General features: G+C 36.1%; 2 protein-coding genes across 7 annotated transcripts; one reads left to right on the forward strand and one right to left on the reverse strand.

Moving 5' to 3' along the window:
- Positions 1–6,526: 6,526 nt before the first annotated feature.
- On the reverse strand, positions 6,527–16,437 carry LOC107191019 (rho GTPase-activating protein 190). 6 transcript variants are annotated; one of them, XM_015579946.1, is made up of 24 exons: positions 16,268–16,437; positions 14,300–15,002; positions 13,306–14,216; positions 13,027–13,236; positions 12,763–12,774; positions 12,354–12,540; positions 12,163–12,278; positions 11,932–12,084; positions 11,620–11,858; positions 11,340–11,541; positions 11,096–11,266; positions 10,771–11,022; positions 10,494–10,672; positions 10,221–10,404; positions 9,941–10,125; positions 9,444–9,857; positions 9,122–9,361; positions 8,822–9,019; positions 8,312–8,364; positions 7,856–8,234; positions 7,641–7,772; positions 7,516–7,566; positions 7,340–7,436; positions 6,527–7,248 (listed from the first exon to the last, which is right to left on the reverse strand). In XM_015579946.1, the coding sequence occupies exons 2-24, from the start codon at positions 14,468–14,470 to the stop codon at positions 7,050–7,052; spliced, it is 4,935 nt and encodes a 1,644-aa protein (XP_015435432.1). In that variant the 5' UTR covers positions 14,471–15,002; positions 16,268–16,437; the 3' UTR covers positions 6,527–7,049. The 6 variants fall into 6 exon arrangements, with proteins under 6 accessions (XP_015435432.1, XP_015435430.1, XP_015435431.1 ...); XM_015579944.1 differs by having other exon boundaries at positions 8,312–8,403; XM_015579945.1 differs by having other exon boundaries at positions 9,444–9,860.
- Positions 16,438–17,789: 1,352 nt separating this feature from the next.
- On the forward strand, positions 17,790–23,168 carry LOC107191020 (adenosylhomocysteinase 2-like). Its single transcript, XM_015579947.1, has 11 exons — positions 17,790–17,891; positions 19,856–19,903; positions 20,425–20,509; positions 20,909–21,102; positions 21,199–21,523; positions 21,590–21,740; positions 21,825–21,977; positions 22,042–22,207; positions 22,373–22,619; positions 22,927–23,047; positions 23,138–23,168. Exons 1-11 carry the CDS (start codon positions 17,790–17,792, stop codon positions 23,142–23,144), a joined length of 1,599 nt encoding a protein of 532 aa, XP_015435433.1. The 3' UTR covers positions 23,145–23,168.
- The last annotated feature ends 1,901 nt before the right edge of the window (positions 23,169–25,069 follow it).

Below are 25,069 nucleotides of genomic sequence, written 5' to 3' on the forward strand. Positions count from 1 at the left end.
AACGATGGATCCCCAAGGATTCCGTCGGACAGTTCCTCCATGATTTCATTCCATCTCCTTAATTTCTGTTGATCTTCCGAGATCGAGGATCGAACCGGCCCAGCCTGACGAAGAACGAGCAAGTAGAAAAAGATAGAAAAAGAGTTCGAGGGAGAAGAGAGAGGTACTTTGCCGTCGCGCTGCTTCCCGCTGCGAAGCTTTTAATCGGATTTCAACTTTTCTCTCGAATGTAACAACAATCCTCCTTTTCGGCGGAACAAATCGCGCTTGTGTTTCATCGGTACCGACCGAAGATCGACGATTCAGACAACGCGAGGGGATCGAACTTTTTGCTCTCGATGAGAAAATACGTTTCTTAAGACTTTTCTGCCCGTCGTAATGCATTTATTGTGTTTCGCTAGTATTTTCCATGGAATTGTTACCAATTTATGAAATTTGATCGTTATCGATAACTCGAAAACGAAGCTTAGAACGCAATTTTGTCATTGTTGATTTGTATCTTAGTTTCTCACGTAGAATCCACCCTGTGAAAGTGTGCCCAACAATTTTATCGTCACCCTGTACAAAGAGATCTGTAGTTTCCAATAACAGCGAAGTAAAATAACAAAATACAATTAAAGTGCCGTTAGTTAGATTACATTTTTCAAATAAAGTATCACACAGACCTAATCCCTGCGCAAGAGTAGAGCTAATTGCATTTCCGTTGGAACCAACTCTTTACACACCAATGAACAATCTCATCGTACATTTATACACACTTATAGTATATATATATTATGTACTTATAATCCTCTTACAACTGTCGACAAAACTGTATTGTTAGTTTCGTTCAAATCTACGAAAGACACAGCGTGTCCCTGGACCCATCTCAAAATTTCGTTCAACAGAGGACGTGGCTCGCGTACCAACACGACACACCTCGAATGAGCTTCAAATGAAAAAAAAAAATTAAAACGAAAGGTGCCGACCATTAAATGATCGGGGCAGCGCGCGTTAATTGAAAAGTTGTGCGGCGAAATTAAAGGAACCGTTTACGCGGGCAGGTACAGGAAAAGTCGCTTAAAGGCCGTGCCAACCGACGAAAAGAGTTCCTTTCCACAGTTACTTCTTCACGCGATAAGATAAACTTGGAGAAAATTTAGGGGAAAGAAAGTTTAAAGGTACAAAAAGAGAAAAATACCATAGGGTGTCACGATAACATATTGATGGTGAAGACACATTGTTTTCGAAATAAATCACTGAAAATTTCATATCTACACATGTTATTGAATTGGGACACGATTAACGTGTCTGTTCGCTATTTACCGTATTTTGTTAGACTTTCGTCGTATTTACAAGATTTCTATTATCTGTCTGTGAACGATAGAGAAACAGTGATTGCTTCGAACAACGCAGAACAATGTAATCCCGGAGCATTTGTCGAATCATAAACACCAAGCCACAGGTACTCGAGCGGACACGAGTCAAATAAACGTTTTGCCAGAGAAATGAAAGAGATATTCCATCGGAAAAGGAAATAAGTACGGCGTGGACTCACCCATGAAGGATCGGGGACATTTGGGCAAGGCGAGGGGTGGAGATTCAGCTTATTGCGACGATTATTTCTTGTGAGACTGGTGGGATCTTCGTTCCGTGACGGCAGGATGTCTATACAAAAATAAAGAAAAACAAGTAATAGAAAATTTTGAAGGAACAAAAAAGATTAATTAAACGGTTAACAAACTAGATTATTTCTATCATTACTATTTAATACATGTCATCGCAGACGAGATATACTTCCAAAAGCTTGTGGAAATATTAACGAATATTGCTATTAATTATAACCAATAGAAATCGAGATATAGACTAACTTGTAAGATGTACATATATCTTCTAACGAAATTTTGCGTTTCTAAAGGTTTACATTGTCGTTGTATATTAAAAATGCTCGTTCGAAATAAAGATTACATACACACCGATGATCCCCATTTGCCTTCCATTAATGTTCGATCTTTTCTACATGTATATAAATACTAAATGGTAAAGGTGGTTTAAAACACCTGTGATGCCATCTACAGCAAAGCGCGCAAGCTACGTATATACTACTATTACAACGTCTGTGCTGTTTTCTCATATATGTATACTACATATTACGTTAAATCTAATTCATAATTTTATTATTGGTGATTACACAACGTTCTTGAAAATTCAAAAATTATTTACTCGCTTCGAAAATTTGTGAAAACCTCGACAAATTAGATTCTTAATTTGCAACCTTGGTACACTGTCGAGTACACAATTTCTCTGTCTTTCAAATTCATGAAAAATACAAACAATTATGCACCGCTGTCGTTGACAGCCGAGTGTTTCGATTTGTCATCTCGAGATACAGAAATATTCGTTGGCATGATACCTACGCTTCCGTGTGAACGAAATGTTTTGGACAAATGATGCAGGTTGTACGATATTTTTTAATATGCAATACCGACATTTTTAAACAATCCCCGATATCATAACATTTTCATTCGAGTTGCTTATTTTCGTACCGTGTAATTAAAATAATACTTTCATTAGAACGTCGTTCTCTCTAATTATCCTTCTCGCTACAGCTTACGTGTCCCTGCCAGATAATATTTGCATACGCACGCGTCTCTGCTTGCATTCATATTCATAGAAACTCGAGTACTATTCAGTTGTTCGTTAAATATCATTAATTAAGAAAATTTGTAAATTTACACTTCGATAAAATGTTGTCTCCTAAGAAATTCCATACCTAGGTCTCCGGTGTATTAACAGTAAGCCACGTTCCCACTTATAAGGTGTAACATTGAATTCACTTAAGTTTACTCGAGCAAGTATCGAGTCGTTTAAACAAACTATATATCTATATTAAAACTTATAATCTCAGCTTCTGGTCCACTGCAATTTCCCACGCTACGACCTATTTACGTGACAACGTGGCTTTGTTTAAAAGAGGGCTCGAACTTGAGGAAAGATAAAAACACGTAGAATCTAGACGTGCCAATCTTGGCAAAATGAAAATCCAGGAATTCGGTGTGCGACAAACGAGCATGAGCATCCAAATTTTGTAATATAAATTTAGTCTTCCTAAATTTGTGAAACCTTGATGCTCTTGAAATACACGGTTTCTGGACAGGATAAAAATTATGCTCCGCGTGCTTTCGAGTATTTGTTTACAAAGCCACAGTAAACGAGGTTCTGAGTGCTTGTTTTCGTAGTATGCAAAACAAAATAAACAGATCAAAAACTATGCAATGTTTCTGATAAACACCGGGACATAGTCACAGAATTTCCCTTCGTGACAATTGTATTTGTGCAAAAAGAAACTGTACCGGCAAAAGAAATCCACGAACGGATGGCTAAAATAGCAAAATGATTTTTTTAGGCTTTACTAAGCAGGATGATCGATCAGCACGTATCAAGGAATAAATCGGGATGGAAAAACCGTTGCTGATCATCCTTGATTGGTGTTCTAGGTCATCAGATGATTTTATTGCGTGTACCAATTGCCTCGGGATATATCTGCAACGAAATCGTAAGCGTTAAATCTTGAGAAACGGAAGAAAATCAAAGAAATACTTTATACTACTTTCCTGTGATCATGGATTTTATGAGAGTCATCCTGAGGAACTTTATCGAGTTTTACTTAACTACAGTCTGCAATAAAAAGCGAGGAAATATCAAAATAGAGAATGTTGTAATCAATCGAATATTATTTTTTTTAAATTAAAGAATGTGGAACTTGCGAAAGGAGAGTGACGTAAACGAGATTGGTCAAGGTGCGTTCTCAGAAAACAGTGCACTTCGATTCAGCGACAATGACAGAAATCACGTCATTATTATTCAGACAGCATTTTTTTTCGATCCGTATCCCAGATCTCACACGTAACATCGACGTCTTTGTGTTTCCTATTTAATAACATTATACAATTATGTACGTACGAATGTATAAAATTCTGTTTTTGTTTTTTCATTTCTTTTCTTTACGACTAATACGGGAATGTACGATCCGTTGCTCGCCGCGAGTGTCATCGCGACACCGTTTTTCTTTTTCTTCAATCTTCATCCTTTTCCTCTCCTGCATTTCTCTTAGTTTTAGATCATCGAAATATCGTTACAACGATCCCCTTGTATATATAAATACGACAGTGCAAAAATTGTCAAGGACGAATTCGCCGAAGTTACGCAGATAGGAATGAACAGTACACGAACAATACCCTTTCTCTTCGACACCTTTTCACAATCGACATAGAAACACCGCCGTTAACTTCGTTGAATTCGTCTTCGAAAAGCCGGAAGTAACGTCGCGGCGTTACTCGCGGGAATGTTTTACGCTAGATTTCGAATTAACAAAACAAGAAAAAAAAACAAACGACAAAAAAAACTAACTTACGCACAAGTGACTTTAACAAATTATCGGATGTCGGTTAACTTCCGCAATCTTCTGATTTTCATTCCCCGATGATCCTCGATTTCAAACAATCCTGACATCCGTATTAAGTACGTTATGGCACACCGACACGACTGTCGTTGTTCCCCGAATCGCTTTCAAATCAGATTATGTGACCAGACTTTTCCCAGGATTCGACGTGCGTGCCCCCCTGAATAAGTAAAATTTTTCGAAGTAAAAAGTTTCGACGTTTGAAAACAAAATTAATTATACATTGTAAACGATTAATACCATATTGGGTTAAGTCGTACAGTATATTTCGTGTCCAACGTAACAGTATCAAGAATCAAATCACGCTGTGGTAAATTTTAAAGGGACAAAATTCCGAATGTTACAAGTTAACCCAATATTTCAAACATTTTTGTTCGACCAGAAATGTTTGGTTATACGGTGCACAAATCTAGTCACATCAGAATCGGACCACATTCCGCGTTAATAGACGAAGAGATCTTACACGGTTAAAAAGAAAATGAATCAACGGTACGCTGTGATTGAGAAACAATGGCCTCTTTCAACAAAAATCACTTCTGTCGCGTCAAGCGTCACGGACAAAAGCCTTTTGTTGCTCTTCAATTACTATTTTACATACATTATTAAAGCAAGTTAACTACATCACAGTTCTGATGGCTCAGTCGTTTGATGTATCGATGCATCGTATCAAACCTAGACCTAATTGACATTATCTCAAATATATTAGACCTTGGAATAGTATTACGTCCTTCCATCATTGACCCTGAATTAACAAAATTAAGTAAATGATAGTCTGTGATGTATGTTTTCAGTTACACAGTGTCGCCATCTTGAATTTAAAAAACCGATTACCCAGCTCTGCGCACTCTCGCATCATCGAATTTGACCCATAGGACACTAACGATGACCATCAGAACCATTCTCCTCGGGAACGCATAAAAATTACATCGTTACAATTTACAGCTTTAAATTACGGCTCTTTATCGGACACGTTGCAATTAGAGAGTAACGTAGAAGGTACGAGAGAAACATGGCGAAAATTTTCGACGATCAGTTAAATATCCTGACAACTGTAGCGTCCCACAGTCGATCCATAAATAAAAGTGAATTAATAGTTTCATAAATATCATTCGTATAAATACTGACGGAAAACGACACAAACAATACGTTACTCCCGATTGATAACTTGAATCTTCGTCTATTGTCGCCTCTTTCGTCGAGAAACATGCATATATCCCGTCGTAGAACAAAGTAAAGAAAAAGAAGCGATTCCTTTGAAACGTCACGACGACCATTGAATAATCTCGAGAGTATCGTTAGTCGATCTTCGTTATGAACTTCTCGTAGCTTACAATCTTATAATATTATGTACACGTTCGCTTTATGAAACCTGAAAAAATGTCTAAGTATTGTTCTTAGCGTTTACCGACTCCCGATGACTCGTGCATCGAGTCCGAGAATCCTCATGGTATACCTTAAGAATTAGAACCGTATCGATATCCTTAAAATCTTCCTTCGCGATATACGCTCAGTCTCCGTAGCGCGTCTTTTGAAAAAAGTCTTGATTACATGTAACGCTTTCTTCGTTCATTTCTATCCCCATCACCCCTCAAACCCCTTTTTTTTCGTTTTTTTTTTTTATCATTTAGACGGAATGGATATATTATGGATTGTGTATCACCAACGAGCTTGTACAGCCGTATCAATACAAGCTGAGTATTTTCGATTACTTGTTCGAGGAAAAGATTCACATCGACGAGGTTTCTGTAAATATTGCCAAAAGAAGAAAAAAAACAGTACAAAATTTAAAAAATTTTGTCGAAATTAAGAGATAATCGTATGATCTGCAAGATGAAACTATTCGAGTCAAACACTTCAAGCACTCTTTTGATATCGTTGCTATATAAAATACGTTTAGATGAGAGAAACTTCTTACGTAATGTTTCATACCTTTGTTTTTTTTGTTTCGTGGTAGTGTCTCTAACGCGTCTTTGTTTTCCTTAAGAATACGAGTATCCTTTTACAAGATTGCCATGTCTCTTTCTCTCTCTCTTTCTCTCTCTCTCTCTCTCTCTCTCTCTCTCTCTCTCTCTCTCTCTAAAAATATGTAAGAACAAAAAACGAACGAAAGAAGATCAGATAAAAAAGCAACATCGAGCCCACTACGATTATTCGCTATTATCAAATATCGAATCTTACGTCTAAATATATGTTAATAAATACATCGCTCTGAATACATCCAACATGATACATGCATACTGTTTATGACACATGGATTGACTTCATATTATTCGCGTTATTATCGGGCCTGTAAACAGCCGTAATTTAGGACCTTCGATCTATCATCCCTCCAGTCACACTTCCAGATGGACACGAGCATGTCAGCTTAAATTAATTTGTTCGGTCATCATTTTTTCCTGTTTGTGTCATGCGAATTAACCTATATAGTCGTAGCCAAAACGTACTACGATAGAATGAGTATAAACTATAGCGTGACCGATCGTTATTTCGCGATCGCAAGGACTGAAACTGTTAGTCGAGTTAATCTGAAGCAACGCAACTGAAGAATGCTTCCCGTTGCTCATACGAAACTCTCCTGTAAGACTCGAAGCTACATGTAGGTCTTTCACTACACCATTACAATGGCTTCTTCACCACAAAACAGGAAAGGATATTGATCGATCATCGTTTGAACGACGTCCTCCAAATATGGCCTCATCGCCTCGAATCTGCCGAGATCGTTAAATTCTATAGGTAATAACGTAGGCCACCAGCAAATTGCCAAATTTTTACTGTCCATACTGTTCAACTTGCAATTTTCGGCCACTCTGGAGAAATATAAGAAAATAATTATATTGTAATATGATACTAAGTTGAATAGAACTCTAGGCGTTGATTTGAACGAATTTTAAGACTTACTTTACAAAATGATGGAAGATGAATTTTAGTACATCAAAGTTTACTGGGTTCAGCTTGTTGAGCATTAAGCGTAATGCCAATAACCTGCAACTTCGATCTGTAATAGATTCATAAGATTTTGTATTAGGGCATAATCCAATTAATTCCTTTTAGTAAATTTAAACAGCATCACTTACCTTCCATATTCATACATGTGGCGGACATAGGTTTACTTATTCCGCGAGCTCCTAAGCCCAAGAAAAAAAGATAAATTAAGGATCCATTTTTTAACATAGATACTACACAAATATTAACAAGTTACCCGATATATCCTCGAGTTCGCTCATACGTTCTTTATCAATTAAAGGTGGCAGCCGTTTTGAAAAGAAGTCCTTTAAAGCTGTTGCGACCGCGTTTACTGGTATATCCAATGAATGTATATCCACATTTTCATCTATTACAATTAAATGCGAGAAAAACAATTCACTAAATGTATGAATAGATTATTGTTTAAAAGATAGTTGTAAAGAAGTTTACCTTCCTCGAACTTCTGAAAGAGAAGTTCAACGTGAGCTCTGTTTCCAGGAACTCTGTAGATTCCTTCAGAATCTAGCCCTTCATCTTCAATAAATTGTACACATTTTTCAAGGAACAAAGGTATTCGATTCGTTTCACTTTGGGCAAAGTCCTCGATTAATGGTTGCTGTTGCGCCTGACTTAATGTGCCACCAGGTCCTTTAGACTGTTTTATTTTCTCCTGTTTCTTCTTCTCCCTTTCCTTTTCTTTTTCTGCGTGCTTCTTGAGCTTCTCCTCCTTTTGCCGACGTTTTTCCAACTTCTCATCTTCTTTTGCTTTCTGCTTGTCCTTTTTTCTATTCAATTTGTCTCCATCTTTGACCTTGTTCAAGATACCAAACTAAGAAAATATGCTGTTAATATATTTCCCAGAGGACTTTTGACACCTTTGATTTTTTAAATATTCATACTACTTACGCTTGGAGAATTAATCTCTCGTGGAGATGACACGTCTAAGCTGGATTCGTCATCTGGAATGTTTCGAAAGGTATTGTCACTCCTTTGCTTGGCTAGAATAACAATAAGTCCATGCAATAACTGACACAAGATAATAGCAAATTCTATGTGAACAAACCTCCTCCTGTTGTACATTGTCTAAACAAGCTTACATAATAATATACAAAGAAATCTACATTCTTACATGAAGTACAAAATTGTCGATTTCCGTAATTTTGAACAGATTTAACACAAAACAAAAGCAGTCCTCAACTACCAATATCACTAGAGAATTATATACGAAACGATGTTGATTACTCTTTTCGAAAAGCAGAGAAGAAAAGTATATAGTGGACAAGAAGCATCACATAAAACGGAAAATTTATATTTCTTATATTTTTCAACATGCAAAAATATTACTAGACATAACATCAAAGGCTTCAAGAACTATTATTCTATTTAAAATAATGTATTAAAATTTTAGTCACTTACAGGAAGCACTAAACATGTCTTGAGCTACATGTTTCATGTTGAACTGGTGCTGTAGCGTTGCAGCGAGGTGTTGTTGCGGCAACGAATTCCCAGATCGTTTTCGTAAACTAGCAGGCATATGTTTATATTGTTTGGATCTCGATCTTGAAGTATGTTCCGGATCACTGGACTCTGACGAGTCTGGTGTGTCACTAGATACTGCGTGAAGGAGACGACATATAACAATTCCAATGTATCCAATATATATAATGAAACAAAATTTTAAATAACTTTAAAAGAAATATTATTGTTAATACGTACCCCTTTCTACAGGATCTACTCGCCAATTTTTTTCTTCCTTAACATTATAATTGAGGCCAACAATACCATCTCCGCTTCCCATACTAGCCAAAAATGGAACTTTGGGTGCTGCGACAGGTATGGCGGTGCGTTTCTTACGTATTCTTTTGTGCGTCGCTGGTTTCTTATTCGCTGTACCTAAGACATCAGCTACCTTCTGTCTTTCCAAAGAGCTCCATTCCGAATCAGAATCGTTGTATGCTGTAGTAAAAAAACGATTAATGATTAATTTATCTCTATCAATAAATAAATTAAACGAAATTTTTTCTCACTGAATACTTACAAAGTTGTCCTTTCTCGCGTCTATTGCGGAGCTTAGGCTTATTGTTCCCAATGGAATCTTGCACCGAAGCGTACATGTAATCACCGTCGTAAGAAGGATACAGGCTTGGTACAACGTCTTTAACTTGGGCATATTCAGAACCAAGGTCTACCAATTCAGGCGTAGCAAGAGGAGCGTGACCCATTGTCATTTTAGGGCCGTGCTCGTCTTTCTCTCCTATTGTCATTCTAGCTATTGCGTCTGTTACGTTCGAGAAGTCTTTCAGATTAATTTTACCGGGCTGTTTTAACGTCTGACTGTTTCCCTTTGGCCGCGGCTTCGGTTGTGAAATATGCCGTCTGCCCGTAGTAAATGCTCTGTGAGGGTAGCTATTTGTCACTCCATCCTGATGAACAAATGAATGCTTCACCCAACCTGCTGAAACAAATAAGTATAAAGAGCATCATATAAAATACTACATGTATAATATACTGCATAGTCATAGATATAAAACTAACCGGGTAGCTTGTTTGCCATGTCGCCGGCCTTTAACAGTTCTCTTTCTCTCTCTTCTCGACACAAATCTACTTGGATGTAAATATCGCTGTCGTCACTAGATGTGGCTCTATTGTCTGCGAATTGCTCACCGTCAGGAGTTAACTGCTCGTACGACTCGGAACCGCTTCTGAAAGTTACAGACATACTGCTTCACGTTAGACTTTTGAACAACAAGAGACAAATTCACGTTAATTGATACACGTTAAGTAGTGTTTGAAATATCGTTCTAAGATTACTTACCCATCATCTGGTGTCTGAAGATGGTAACTTTCGTGTCGTGGTGGAGGCATAGGGTGCAATGCGGAATACTCCAGTGTTCCTTCGCCGCTGTCGTTCAAGTTACCTGGCTCCTCCATGTTAAACGCTTGTTCGATTTCTGGTTTCTTTTCCCATACTTCTTTGAAAAACGGTGTATAAAAGGCCGCTATAATTAAAAAAAAAAACAACATTCAAATGTAAGTTTTAACAGAATACTACCGTTTGCAAGCAACTATTTGTAAGATATAACAATACTTTTTTGTTGGCAACTGGACGCTGAGGTCATAAAATGTGCTTGTAGTCTATCTGCAGTTGCATTCCCCTCCGTGATGAGTAAATGACTTAAATCATTACTGAAGAAAGCATTAGCACCTCCAGTATCTGTTACAGCCATTATTTGTATTGGTAAGTTTGGTATATTCATAGAGAATGCACTGTAAAGGGTACTGTGTTAACATATAATTTCATTAAGTTCAAAAACATTAAGATTCAACGAATAAGAAGTAGATGACAACATTTCTGCTCTACATACTTAAGAGTCGCGAGCGATGCTTTCCTCTTGGTCGAATAAACCAATATGAAACCATGCACCAACTCGTCTCTAAATGCATTCGCCCCATGGAAACTGGAAATTATAACTTCGACCCTTCGTTTTGACTCTCCTAAGAAAGTTTCCAGAACGATTGATCGATCCCCACTCAGAAAACAACACTGATGATTAAGCAAAGGACCAAGTACGTTCTCCACGGAATAAGGATCTCCACAAAACATACACATTATTATTCTACAAAACAAACGCAATAAATTTCTGTAAATCGATTTTTTGTAGAACATACTAAAGTCAAACATTACAGTACCTAATATCAGGTTCTAAACATTCAATGACGCTTTGGTAAATATTCAAAAACCCAGCTCTGTGATTTATGGATTGTATAAGTTGTTGCAGTGCATCTTTCACAAGCGCAGTAGGGAATCTTTTATCCTGCTCCAAGTCTTCAATGCAGACATCGATGAACGGACATTGTAAACTATCGTAAAATCAATAGCTTAACTAGATGATTCTTTAAATGTGTAAAGAAGTTTGAAGGCTATAAATAATACCTATCAGCAAGATTCTGACCCTCCTGCCTAAGTCTTATTGCTTCCATTTCATCTATAGTGGATTCTGGCACGAACATAATGACAATTGGTAATCCTTGAAATGGCAATCGATCTTCCTGCTCTAAATTTGACAATAATGTCTTCTCTAGAGAGGAACGAATATATTCGAACGAATCTTCGTTCGAATAAATGCAAAATGATCCTATAAATGCAAACAATTACTTTACAAATGTTTGTTTCAGAAAATTCGATCCATAATAAATATGAAATCAGTGTGTACCATGAGGCATGAAATCAGACGTAGTAAATGAATTATGTGGTAGCCCAACATCACCGTCAATTATCCGATATCCAAGCGTATATAACTGACAGTCAATCTCCACTTCATCATCTTCCGTCTGGGCTCTAATCTCACGAGCAAATTCCTCGCCAAGGCCATTACTTCCAAGTATAACTAAATTTAATTGATTGTTATCGGATGTTAATTGCCACTGACTACTGTGGTTCCAAGAAGAAGGCCTGCGTAATCATACATTTAGTAACACTGAGCATATACAAACGCAATTTTCGTTTAATTGCAAAATGTAGTCACCTATGGGCTCTTGTTCCAAGTATTCGTTCTATAAGAGCATCCATACAATTTGGATAGGCTGGACAGTGCTCTCTTATAGGACAATGTACAAAACCCAAATGTTGGAAAAGCATTAATTTTCTATCTTGATCCAACCTATCTAAAGCTTTATACCTATGCACCAAAAGAAGCTATTATATATTATTCGTAAATACCCTTTAAAATGAAAATGATATTGACTGAATTACATACCTAAAATCGTCGACTAACGCATCTGTTATTTCTTTAATATCATCTTGTGTTATTGTTCCAGATGGAGCTATACTCTTGAAGTGATAGAACAAATCAGCATGTTCTAGTAATAATTCCTGAAATACAAAATAAAAATAACAATACAGGACAGTGCATATACATTTCTCATAACACATTGTATATTTATTTACTTGGAAATTATGCTTTGCTTTTTCGATAATTTCCTTTTGATGTTGGTCGTATATTTCTTGACAATCATGGTGAGAAAGAGCTTCAAAGCATTCCCTACCCATAAAAAGTACTCTAACCTCCGATAAGTGTTTCCCTGGTGTAACATACCCGGTTTCTTCCAACAGCTGTTTAAACTGCTTTTTCCATCTAATAAATGACAAACGTTAAATTTATATGACAACTTACAGATTAAGTAAATTCTTCTGTTCATCATTCACTCATCTACCACTTATCATTAAGCATTCACTTATCTATACTAAAAATACAGAATAATGAAAAAATGTTATTAAAGCTATTAATCTATTATTTTAAGTAATAAATAAATATATACTATAGCATATTACGAAGCAGTAAAAAAGCAGAATTTACCTTTTAGGAAGTCTGCACAAAGAAACGCCACCCAGAATGAAGCAAAGCATTAGTGTATTGCACATGGATATTACTTTCTAAAATGCTGAACGGTTGTGTAATTTTAATGATTACATTGAAATATATGCAGCAATGAACCAGTTTGTTTGCTATTTGTAAATAGCAAAAATTCAGCATATCTTAGTTATTGTAAAATGTAACCAGAAATATCAGTTTGCCTATATATTTAGCAATCACCTTTGACAACAAAATGATAATACTTACTCTAATCGTCGTTGTTCTTGTTGCAAAACATTTATATGATTTTTAAAGACAGTTTCAGCTTCTGGGGTTTCAAGAACATCATAAGGGATCTTTGTTCCATTATTTTCACCAAAATCACAATCAATCCATGGAATATCTTCGGGACATTCATAGAAATATTGATGAAAATCAGGATGTTCTTTAATATATTGTTGCACTGCAGACCATTCTCTGTAAAAATAAAATTTACAGATTAAATGAACCCACATTATGAATTGGGTAATTCTTATAAAAACGTACTCGTTGATTAAGTTTGTTACATCAGGGCATATTTCATGCAGAATATCAGGCAACATATCCAAATATCCTTGAATTTTCTTTGCTATTTGCTCATCCTTTAATTTCTTAATGTGTCTCCTGAACAATCTTTGGGTCGCGTCAGTACCAAATAATTCCACAAACGTTGCAAATTCTTTGTGCTGTGCTAACTTCTTGGATGCTTGAGACCATAATGCTCTATAGTCAGTAATATGTATTCGAATCAATCTTTGTAATGATTCTGTAGAAGCATCAAGAAGTTCTTTTCTAGCCCTGGCTGCCTCAGCAAAAGCTGTTACTTTACTGCGCGCTTTGGTTTTATCGATTAATTGAGCCAAAACTATAAACGTCAGATCGATGTTAATGTTTTCATGTGCAGAAGTTTCAATTACCAAAATGGAACTCTTGTACTCCTTACGCATCACCAATTTTTCTGCCTCTTTTACATACTGTTCATTTGCATCGTCATTTTTAGTTGTCACCAAAACTATAGGCTTTTTGGTTTTCATCAAATTGTTTAATATGTTTGCCACTATTTCAACTTGTTTTTCTATGGCTCTATTCGGAACGACGCTTACATCGAATACACACAAAAAACCATCGATATTTAATTTACCATCAGGTAAGACTTTCTGTTCGTATTCTTTTTCTATACCTAATTGATTTTTGCAAATGTACATGAGCTTTTCTGCACTGGTAATTTTGGTAGCCGCGCATCTTTTCGCGTAAGGTTCCATTTTGCCACCTTTAAAAGGCTGAAAAGATGCATCATCTATAAATTCAGTATGTTCTATCACTTGAAACTGATAATCAGTTCCATCTTCTGATGCTTTTGTTACTTCACCCCAATATAAGAAATGATCATTATTTACGACACGACCACTAAAATCCGACTGCAAAAAGAAATAGTAACTATTAATAACGGCAATCACCGAAAGTTGTCGTGGCTATGTAATCAATGCTATTTGACAATTACCTGTGACAACACTGATATATGGTCCACGTTATAATCATCGTTCAATGAACGCATGAAACGATTACAGAGACACGATTTTCCAACGCCGACTTGTCCCTTATCTTTCTCAGTACCGGAAAGACCAACAACGGCGACGTTGATAGTCTTGGTGTTATCACTTTTCCTTGCCATTTTTTTAAAGCTTAATACAATTAGATCACTTATACGATTAATAAGTGTGAAAATAAAAATCTTCTTTCCTCCAAGTTTTCCTCAGGACATCTTTAAGTACCACTATTAATAGTTCTGCTTGCCCATTTACCTGTGCAACTATTAAAAATCTCTCTTTGTTCCTTTGGTCATTATGTCAGATCTAAAAATTTGTATGAAAACCAGCATTATCTCCCTTTGGTAACATTTTTAACAATCTGCTTTCTCATTCTATTTTCTCCTTTCCTTCATAGCATTTGAATATCATGCTCTGAATTGGTGTGTTATACTCAAATTTTTATATAAATAATTACAGGCAAGTGTTATTTGTTGGAATCTCATTTGAGCTTCTTTAGCCTAGAATGATCCGAGTGTTGGGAGTAACAGCTGTACACCATTAAAAATTAATAACACAGACCTCTGAGAATCTCAAGACTTGGTATTCTGTGGTAAGCATAGCATGTATGATTTAGCACAACTGTGAGCAATAATTCTTTGGAATGGCACTGCGTATCTAGAAAAATAATATTCACAGTTGAAAAGACATGACATACAAGATATACTTGCTAATGACAATGTAGTAAAGTAACAAATCCTATAGGCTCTTCGTATTTAGGACTGTCTTAAGAGTTTCAAAAATATAAGAAACTTATCCAAAAAGAAGCTATACTTAAGTTCATAAGTTTTAATCGATCAGGATTATTTCTAAGGCTGTGATTTTGGAGCAATTAACTCCCACTTCAATCATTTAAAATGAGGTTTCTCATTTTCCATTACATATTGCAGGGCAACTGAAAGATATCATAAGGTAATGAGGACAATTTCTTAATCTATCCTTAAGATATCTAATTGATTAATTTATATGTAGCAATTATTAACATCTGTTAAGAAACTGAAGCTGGAAGGAAAACAAGTGGTATAATAGGAGTTACCCCTGAATTTTTTATATCAGCCAAACCTTATGAACTCAACTATAATTTAGAAGAAGAATGCTTTATATGGCATAAGGAGAGCCATCAGGTCCCTATTGATACAATAGCCTTTGTTAACCATTGGGATCTTTCTTCATAGCCTTGCTGGGTTTATTATCTCACTGTATTGTTACCACCAAGTATAATTTTTACATCAATGTAAGTTATTAGGAACACATATAAATTGTTCCATCCATCTCACAGGTTATGGATTCAGCTTAAGAGAATAAGAAAGATCTCCCCAAAGTAGATTCCACATTAATTTTCACGCAAATAACGTGCACCTATCCAATAAATTAGAGTCAATACAAGATTACAGTTCACGAATGTTACGAAGGCACTACTCTCGATTAAAGTATCAAAGAAAATAACGTGCACCTATTTTCCAGCAACGACAGAGCATTTCTATCTGCGACGCAGATTCATCGTTTTATCGAATTTTTTTCGTGGTTCCATTTAATACCGAAATAATCTGCAGAACGTCGTCGGTGGAGTCAACGGAGAAATTAACGAGACGCGAGTTCGTGCGGCAGAAACAGAAATTATTTTATGTAGAAATGACAGCTACGAATAGATCAATATACATTGTACACAACCGCGGTCAATTTCGACACGGACGAGTATCCCGGGAATCGGGAGAGATATTCGAGCAGAGACACACGAACTCGTATATAATTCATAAAGAACACGTACACAATTCGGTTGATGAGGATCGACGCAATCACTAAAAGTATCGCGAGGAAGGCATCAAAAAGGCTATGCTACCTGTACAGATTTTCGTTCGACGGGTGAACTTTAGTACACTAACCGGCCGTCCTGTGACGAATTTTTTTCCTTCGTCGACTCGATCGATCCTTCGTCGTTACACGGCCACACGCTCCCCCACGATCTGTGATTTTTACGATACACCGATTAAACGTCCAAAATTCGGCCTGCTAAACCTTTAACTCTAGGTGTGTGTAAATAACTTCACGTCAAACATCGAGTATTGCCCCATAAAGGAGCCATCTTGGTGGGTGGGCACAAGGCGATTAATATTTTCAGAGCAGATAGTACGCGTCGAACAAGAACAAGGCCGTATCAACTGTGCTCCTCACGATCCATTCATACGGGGTGTCCCTAGAATCTTTGGCGAACATTAACTGTGTATTCTGCTGATCTTATTACGACGAGGAAATGTCAGTCTAATAATAGATTGCCGAAAGCCTTTTTCTAAACTGTAGTTGTCAACGATTGCGTGACGATATATAAATCTGGGACATTTGAATGAACTATCTATTGTGATTGTAAACATTGTATGACGTGTTCTGATACGATAACGAAACTATCTATAGTCATACTTAGATATCCAGTAATGATAAGAGCGATAGCATTGGTTTATTGATAACGTGTAGCATAAATTTCAATAATCAATGAAACGGAGCTTGTCTACTCTTTTAAAGGCTCACTGTATCACTTTTTCCAATACCGCGACTTTGAAGTATTGTATCGAAAGAGAGGAAGAGAGAGTGTTGTTAGGTCTATATTTGTACAAGGTTTTTTATTAATCAGAGTTTTAAGGCCGTAAAGTTATTATTGTTGTAGCTTCGAGTGTAAACTGCATCCTTTTGGAAAAATTATTGCAACGTTTTGCCAGCATTGCAGCTTATATAGCTTTATAAGGGGTCGAATGACACACTGATATATCATACAGTATCAGATCATTTTACTACATATACCTATATGTAAAATGTAAAAAAACTTATAACTGAAGGCCTCAACAGTAATTACCGTTTTTATTAATTATCATTGAATACTGTAGAGTAATTAATATTATATTTTACACTATACAGAATACATCAATCGTTTTGTGAATACTATATTATGAACTAAATCTTTAATTACTCAAAAAATTTTATTCACATGACATTAAACATTAAACAAACTACAAATTATGGTAACAATAACTGATGTATCCTGCATTCTGAAAAATTAATTGCGAATAGTTCTGAAAAAAATGTCGAACCGACAATAATGAAAAGTATATTATTTGTCCATATAAAGAATCTAGAACATTATTTTTGAAAAAGGAAACCGTGTGTAAAGAATTTTTGTGGCCACTGTATACACTTACGGGATATTAATTTTCCAAATATTGACTATCATAATTTCCAAATTACTATGAATGAGTTATCAACGTTATTATTAATTATTAAAAGGAATCAATTATTTATGGTCATTATCGATGAAAAATAGGAACTTCAAGAAACCAAACATGGTTACGCTCCTGAGAACGCATAAAAACACCACCTGTGTCAAAGTGGCCGAACTATTCTGAATTAGAATGAAAAATGGCTGACAGCGGAGATGCCGTGAACAGTTCGTCGTCAGGAAAATCGGTCAGAAACACAGTTATCGATGGACCTGTCACCGATCCAGCCTCAAATACTAAGGTAAATCAAAGAACAGTGCCATCCGATGTTCGGGCGGTTAGACATTTTCTTATCTTGGGCTGTCAATGCGCGCGAAAACTTGACAGCCCATTGCCACGAGTATTGCACTTACCGCCGAGTACGATTCTCAGACTAATTAAGTCACTTACAAACTCAACGAAGATCCTTTTCAATTAACGTCTTACGACCCTTTAAACGATTCGATCACACGAAGAAAAAGATCTTCCCCATTACCTTTTCTACGTTCTATTCAAAACACTCTCTACACAATCTTTCGTTTACCTTTGTCTTTTTTTTTTTACCTGTGTTTTGTTTTTTCTATTGCGTTGTGGCCCAACCCTTCTGGGTCTTGTGATGTGACCACATGTTCTTGTTACATAATATTACTTGGTAACATTTAAGAATTTTGTGCATCTGTTCGTAGAATTTAACAAATAAGATGTAATTACTCACAAAATTCAAAGTTGAAAATGATCAGAAACATCATATTCTATTGTGTATAAAAAAGAAATAGCTTAAAACAAAAGTTTGTACAATAATCTTCATTAGAAACATATGGTTGTCTGTAAGATGTATTGCAATTAGCAATTCCTGAAACTTATGCAATGCAGATGTAATGTTATGATAATTGGCATGAAGCTCAAAGACAATTCATGTACATGTCGAGGACACTGCATTTTCTGAAGCTGTAAATGGTCTAACTACTTTGTTCCATACGTGCAAAGCTACTTTTCATGCATTGACGAAGAACCAAATGTTAAAAGTAAAGTATAAAAATACTGTACAAACATAAAGATGTCCTAGTAGTATCTGTGTATTAAACAATAACTTATTATTATTTCAGTTAATCTGGACAGAGAGTACATAACTAATATTTAGTTTCTTTGTATAATTTTATTTTATTATCAATTTCTGTTTCCTAAGTACAGTAATGTCCCATTAAACGTTTGGTCAGGTTGATCTCTTAAAAGTTTCTGCTTCATCCCGACTCCTGTGGGGGGGGGGGGGAAGACACCCTCATTAGAACCAATCAAATAAACAGGATCCAAATTATATCGTGTTCGATCTCATTTTAATCAAAAAAATCTAACCAACGTGTTAATAAAATTTTCATTAATAAAGAACCAAGAACAAAAAAGTTCGATCGTTGAATTATTGTATTGTTTCGCCGATACTGGGGCATTTAAATGTTTGCCTGCCGGCTGCCTCGATATTTCGTCCCTCTTTCTTTATCACTCGCTGTCCTTTTCTACGACCGTCGCTGCCGGAAAGATACAAAGGCGAGCTGCCTGGGCTTGGTTTAAAATTTATGACGTGTGAAACGAATTGACTTGGACCCGATAACAGTTTACCAAAGCGGACCCGACATTCGAACGTTTAACGGAACTTTACTCTACTTTCTTCTTGCGTAATAAATTGTAATGACTTTTAACCGATACTTTTATCTAGCACACGCCAATTATACTTCCGACAGAGGATTATTTAATCCATTGAACATTTTTCAATTAAAAAGCATAGCATAATATAGCTTCGACTCTGACAATGTAAGAGTTAAAAGGTGATTTGCATGCTATTACATGTGTTGCCTGCTCTCAAGGCGCTTATATATTATTTTACATATAGAGCATTATTCTCACAGTAGTCCGTAGGTTCGGTACCAATCACTCATGCATCGCTCATTACAAGCCTAAATACACTATATAGGCGTGGCACGATTAGCACTACTGAACCAATGATAGAGGCATCATAATAGTAACAGAGGAGTAATTGCAAAAAATATAAATAAAGAAAAACAGAAAATATAAAGGGAATACTTTTGCATATGTAAAACTTGCACACCAAAATATACTTCCAAGTTTTATGTACCAAGTAGTACCTTTGGGAGCTTTGTACCAAACTACGGACTGTACTATGAAAATCTTGATGCAATTTGAATCATGAAATGGTGGTTGTTGTGATTTCAGAGCCTAGAGGCATCAAATAATGCCTTTCAAGCCGCGAGAAAAAAATTAGTAAGTAAGAATATATGTGTAAGAAAACACAAAGTAAAACTTGTACTCCTTTCCATAGAGCGATCCTTGCAATTTCCTCAGGGCTGCTTTAATTCCCCATGACTACATAAATATGGTATGTGCCAGTGAGTTTTGTCATCCTTGCCTCTTCCCATCAAATAACACAGGGTAATAATCAGACGATTTTCTTACTTGAATAAATAACCATTAAAATTACGATTGACTCTTTGCATATTATCTGTCTTGTGTGTAATTTCGAAGCGAGCACTATGAACAAGAACAATTAATTTTTTCTCTTCCGTCCGTGTAAATAATAATTGCAATGCAGTTATCTGATACACGATACGTAGCAGACAGTTTCATTACTACATATCGTCTATATTAATCTGTGTCCATTCAGCCAAATAATAATGACTTCATTTGCACTCTTCTGTTTGTAGTTCATTTCGATTCATTGCAGCCCTTCTCAAGACAAAGGATATAAATGATCTTTTAATTAATTCAATCGTTCAAATGTTTAGGATTCCAAGTCTGGCGCGTTGAAGAAGTCCAGCCGCTATCGTAGCCGCTCTTTATCAGCGAGCAGCACAGACAGTTACAGTTCTGGTATGAATTCGTTCGTTTTAAGTTGTTGTTTAATCGTTAAATTTTTTAACTAAAACGATGTACCGTGCATTTGGCGAGCATACACTTACCTTTAACGAACACATTGCGAGAACATAGGAAGCATGGGGGAACGCGCGAACAGGACTTGATTCCGTGATCTTCGGATTTTTCGACCAATCATGATGTGCCTTAATTATAGGCATAGTTCCGTTCTGATTTTCCCAGATTCCTAACTACATGCACTCTCAACTAAGTTTGGGAATCTCGACCCTGCAATATTCATAAGCCTGTTGCATGTGCAGTTTGTTGTGACACTAATCCTATTTGTTTTTTTTTTTCTTTTTTTTTTTTTTTTTTTTTTTTTTTTTTCTTTTTTTTTTTGACACTCTTTTACTGTAGCATCTTATACAGGAAGCTCGTCGGACGAGGACGATGTCTCGCCACGTGAGAAAATCCAAAAAACGGAGAAGGGTTTCACGGATTTTTGCGTGCGCAACATCAATCAACACGCATTCGGTCGTAGAGAGATAGAAATAGCCGAGCAGGAAATGCCTGGTATCATGGCGCTTCGTAAACGTGCAGCTGAAGATAAGGTATTTTCTTTATGTGTAAATTATTAAATAAAAAAAAATAATTAGGTTTTAACAATACCAGACAATTGATACATTTTGAAATATTGTTCAACATAGCCGCTGAAGAATGCCAAAATTGTGGGATGTACTCATATCAATGCTCAAACCGCTGTCCTCATCGAGACATTAGTACATTTGGGAGCACAAGTTAGATGGGCAGCGTGTAATATTTATTCCACGCAGAATGAAGTGGCTGCCGCGCTTGCACACGCCGGTTATCCGATTTTTGCCTGGCGCGGTGAAACTGAAGAAGATTTTTGGTGGTGCATTGATAAATGCGTGGCAGCAGAAAACTGGCAACCCAATATGATATTGGATGATGGCGGTGACGCGACGCATTTGATGCTCAAAAAATATAACGCCATGTTCAAGATGATTCAAGGTTTATCCATTGTTCGTTTTACGTGTTAACATTATTTATAAAAATCTTGATAATATTATCTTGCAGGAATTGTCGAAGAAAGTGTAACAGGTGTACATAGATTATACCAATTGTCCAAAGCAGGCAAATTATCCGTCCCTGCCATGAACGTAAACGATAGCGTGACAAAGACCAAGTTCGACAATCTTTACAGCTGCCGCGAAAGTATTATCGATAGGTAAATTAATCCTAAATATATCGTTATAGTGTGTGTATAATATGTATATACGTATTATTAATCGTTTTAATTTATTTCCTTCAGTTTGAAAAGATCCACAGACATCATGTTCGGTGGTAAACAAGTTGTAATCTGTGGCTATGGCGAGGTTGGTAAGGGCTGTTGCCAGGCTCTCAAGGGTTTAGGATGTATCGTTTACATAACTGAAATTGATCCCATCTGTGCTTTGCAAGCTAGGTAAATTATCCTCGAAGAGATTCGAATGCCGTAATAATTTAATCCACGAATGTTTTGTTTACAGCATGGATGGATTTAGAGTAATGAAGCTGAATGAAGTTATCAGAAACGTAGACATTGTTATCACAGCAACAGGCAATAAAAACGTAGTTACGCGTGAACATATGGACAAGATGAAGAACGGATGCGTAGTATGCAATATGGGTCACAGCAATACCGAGATAGATATTGTACGTTTAAGCTTTAACGATATCAAGTTAGTTCCTATGAAAACTCGATTAGTTCCCCGATTAGACTTCTTAGGGAGAAAAACCTCGTGTTTCTTATATTTCAGAACAAAAAAAAATGACATGTATTGGTAAAACATTAAGACTCGTTTAATATGTGCTTGACAGAACAGTTTACGCACGCCCGATTTAACTTGGGAAAAAGTAAGGTCTCAAGTGGATCATGTTATCTGGCCAGATGGAAAGCGCATCGTGTTATTAGCAGAAGGCCGTTTAGTCAACTTGTCTTGTTCCAGTATTCCCTCATTTGTTGTATCAATTACAGCTGCTACACAAGCGTTAGCGCTTATTGAACTATTTAACGCACCTGCGGGACGATATAAAAGCGATGTTTATCTACTACCTAAAAAGATGGGTAAGCGAAACATGATCACGTATTTCGTTTCATTACATTAGATTGGTGGGTGGGAAACGAGTGATTGTTGCCAACAAGCTTTAATTTGCTACGTAACACGTACCGAGGTAACAATCCTTTAACTTTTTCAGTTGGTTTTACATCGAACACTTTCAATAATTGGCGTGAATTTTGTGATTAATGTAACCTTAGAATAACCTTAGTGTTTTAGCCTAGGAAAGAATTAACAATCACTTATGTCTCACCAACTTGACCATTTACAATTTCACATTAGATCACTCTATATGATAATGACATGATTTGATAGACGAATACGTGGCATCCTTACATTTACCAACGTTTGATGCACATTTAACGGAACTATCGGACGAGCAGGCCAAATACATGGGACTTAATAAGGCTGGACCTTTTAAACCTAACTATTACCGGTTCGTATATTCTTACGTATGAATTAAACTTAGTAGTAAGTATTTGTAATTAAAAGACATCATCTAACTCATTTTATTAAAACATTTCAGCTATTAAAATACGGTCAAGAGACACGGCACAGTAAACGCAGCATTCGAACCTTTATGTTTTCAAGTATTAAAAGAAAGCTGCCTCTTTTCAATGAATAATTTCCTTCTATTGATTTTGTTCATTCAAATCAATAGAATTTTATGACTAAGGTTTCCTGTTCTCTTTATCGTACTCGTAAGCTGTTTCATTAAGTTAGAAGAGTATCCTTTCCGTGTGTTCCAATAGAAATCTCGCCTCAGCACTGGTTGCAATAATCAATAATTAGAAGTTACATAATTGAATCTATGTATCGAACTAACTTTCACACCTGTATAGTGGAATTAATTTATGAATTGTGCAAGCATAGAGTCAAATGTGCAGTTGTTCAGTCGAATCTGAGATGGAGTTTGCCACATGCCAATTTTTTACGGCAAAAAGATTCAAAGAAAGGGAACGAAAATATGGTATACAAAGATCTGTACGTGTAAAACATTTTTAACGCCATAGGTTACGAAATTGTCATCGTCATTGCCATTAAAAGTTATCACGAACTATTAGATACTATTTTCACTAAATTGTTAATCAATGAGAACATTAATTCTCTTGACACAACTGGACATGTGTACATATACGTAGAAAATTGGGGACAGTGATCGTCGTGCAGATCAGTGAACACATAACGCGCGCCTCCTAACCAGTTTAATGTCTTTGAGACAATAACATCCAGTTGTTCTTCTTATCTTGTCCCATTACAACCCAATTATTTATACCTGTATGTAGGGAAGATTGACCCTTTTAAAATTGGTCGTACTACTCCCTTGCCGATAAAAAAAGATATCGATGATCATAAATAGAAAAATAAACATCTATGATGCCTTCAAGATAATCACGTTTACGTTATTGATTTATGCGTCCTACACCTATTATGGATACACTACTTTTATTCTTCGTTTTTGATACATTTATAAAACCAGTTCAATTATAATTATGCCTTACCGAGAACAGATTTTTAACTAATTGAATACAATATTTTGTACTTAGAATTTTATATATTCGTAAAAATTCATAGCTCTCAAAAAATTCATACCAATAAATGCCAGTGTAATTCAGTTTCACAAAGAAAAGAAAAACTGATTCCACTTTGGTGCGACGTCAAGGTAGAACAAGTCAGTGTTCCTATAAAAGGCCTATTACCTATCTCGTTCCATGTAACGCATATCAGGGAATTCTATGAATCTCGAAGCAATAATGGAATTGATTCCTGTAGAAGAATGATCACGGGTCATAACAATTAATGTTTTACTCTTCGATGAATGGAATTACAATACCGAATGAATGAAAGAGACCAATACGTGAACATGAGTATACTTGGTTATATGTTTGCACGCTTGAAAAAACCAAATAGGAACAAACTGCGTACACACGTGTATGAATTGTAACATAGTGACTCAGTAGCTTGCCAATTGTATGGAGCAATATGTACATATAAGCAAAAACGATACGTGGCTAACAAGGAGACCTCATGAGCGTCGGGTGTAGAGGCAAGTTCCCGATCCAGAGTGTTCGTAAGATCTCCTTAGGTGTTGAAACAATAACTATTTAACGCCCAACATTACTAGAGCCTATATATTGAGAGCAATAGGAACGTTTTGTTAAAGTGTAGTATTTTTGTAAATTAGAGGTGTCAATAAATGATACGAGTAATACGAACATTGAATTTTACACTTTAAAACAAGAGTAGAAAATTGATAAGATTGCAGGATAACGTGAAATGCAAAAATGCAATCTGCGTCGAGAATATCGAAGGAACACACTATACAATTAGAAGAAAATTAAAATGCATAACGTCGATATAAATGTTATATATTTCAGCATAATCGTTATAAATGGCTCTTAAAGCGCTTATCAACAGCGTTAATTAAAGATAAGATGTTACAAAGAGTTCTTGCATC

The sequence above is a fragment of the Dufourea novaeangliae genome, unplaced genomic scaffold (genome assembly GCF_001272555.1).
Source record: "Dufourea novaeangliae isolate 0120121106 unplaced genomic scaffold, ASM127255v1 scaffold208, whole genome shotgun sequence".
NCBI lineage: Eukaryota > Metazoa > Arthropoda > Insecta > Hymenoptera > Halictidae > Dufourea > Dufourea novaeangliae.

Bases quoted from the DNA above. Each gene is read 5' to 3' on its own strand.
- LOC107191019 (XM_015579939.1), bottom strand. From the start codon at position 14,470: ATGGCAAGGAAAAGTGATAACACCAAGACTATCAACGTCGCCGTTGTT. The intron at 12,279-12,353 runs GTAAATAAATAT...TTTGTATTTCAG, and splicing joins AAGCAAAGCATAATTTCCAA to GAATTATTACTAGAACATGC. The intron at 9,362-9,443 runs GTAAGTATTCAG...TTTTTACTACAG, and splicing joins ACGCGAGAAAGGACAACTTT to CATACAACGATTCTGATTCG.
- LOC107191020 (XM_015579947.1), top strand. From the start codon at position 17,790: ATGGCTGACAGCGGAGATGCCGTGAACAGTTCGTCGTCAGGAAAATCG. The intron at 17,892-19,855 runs GTAAATCAAAGA...TTGTGATTTCAG, and splicing joins ATCCAGCCTCAAATACTAAG to AGCCTAGAGGCATCAAATAA. The intron at 20,510-20,908 runs GTATGAATTCGT...CTTTTACTGTAG, and splicing joins CACAGACAGTTACAGTTCTG to CATCTTATACAGGAAGCTCG.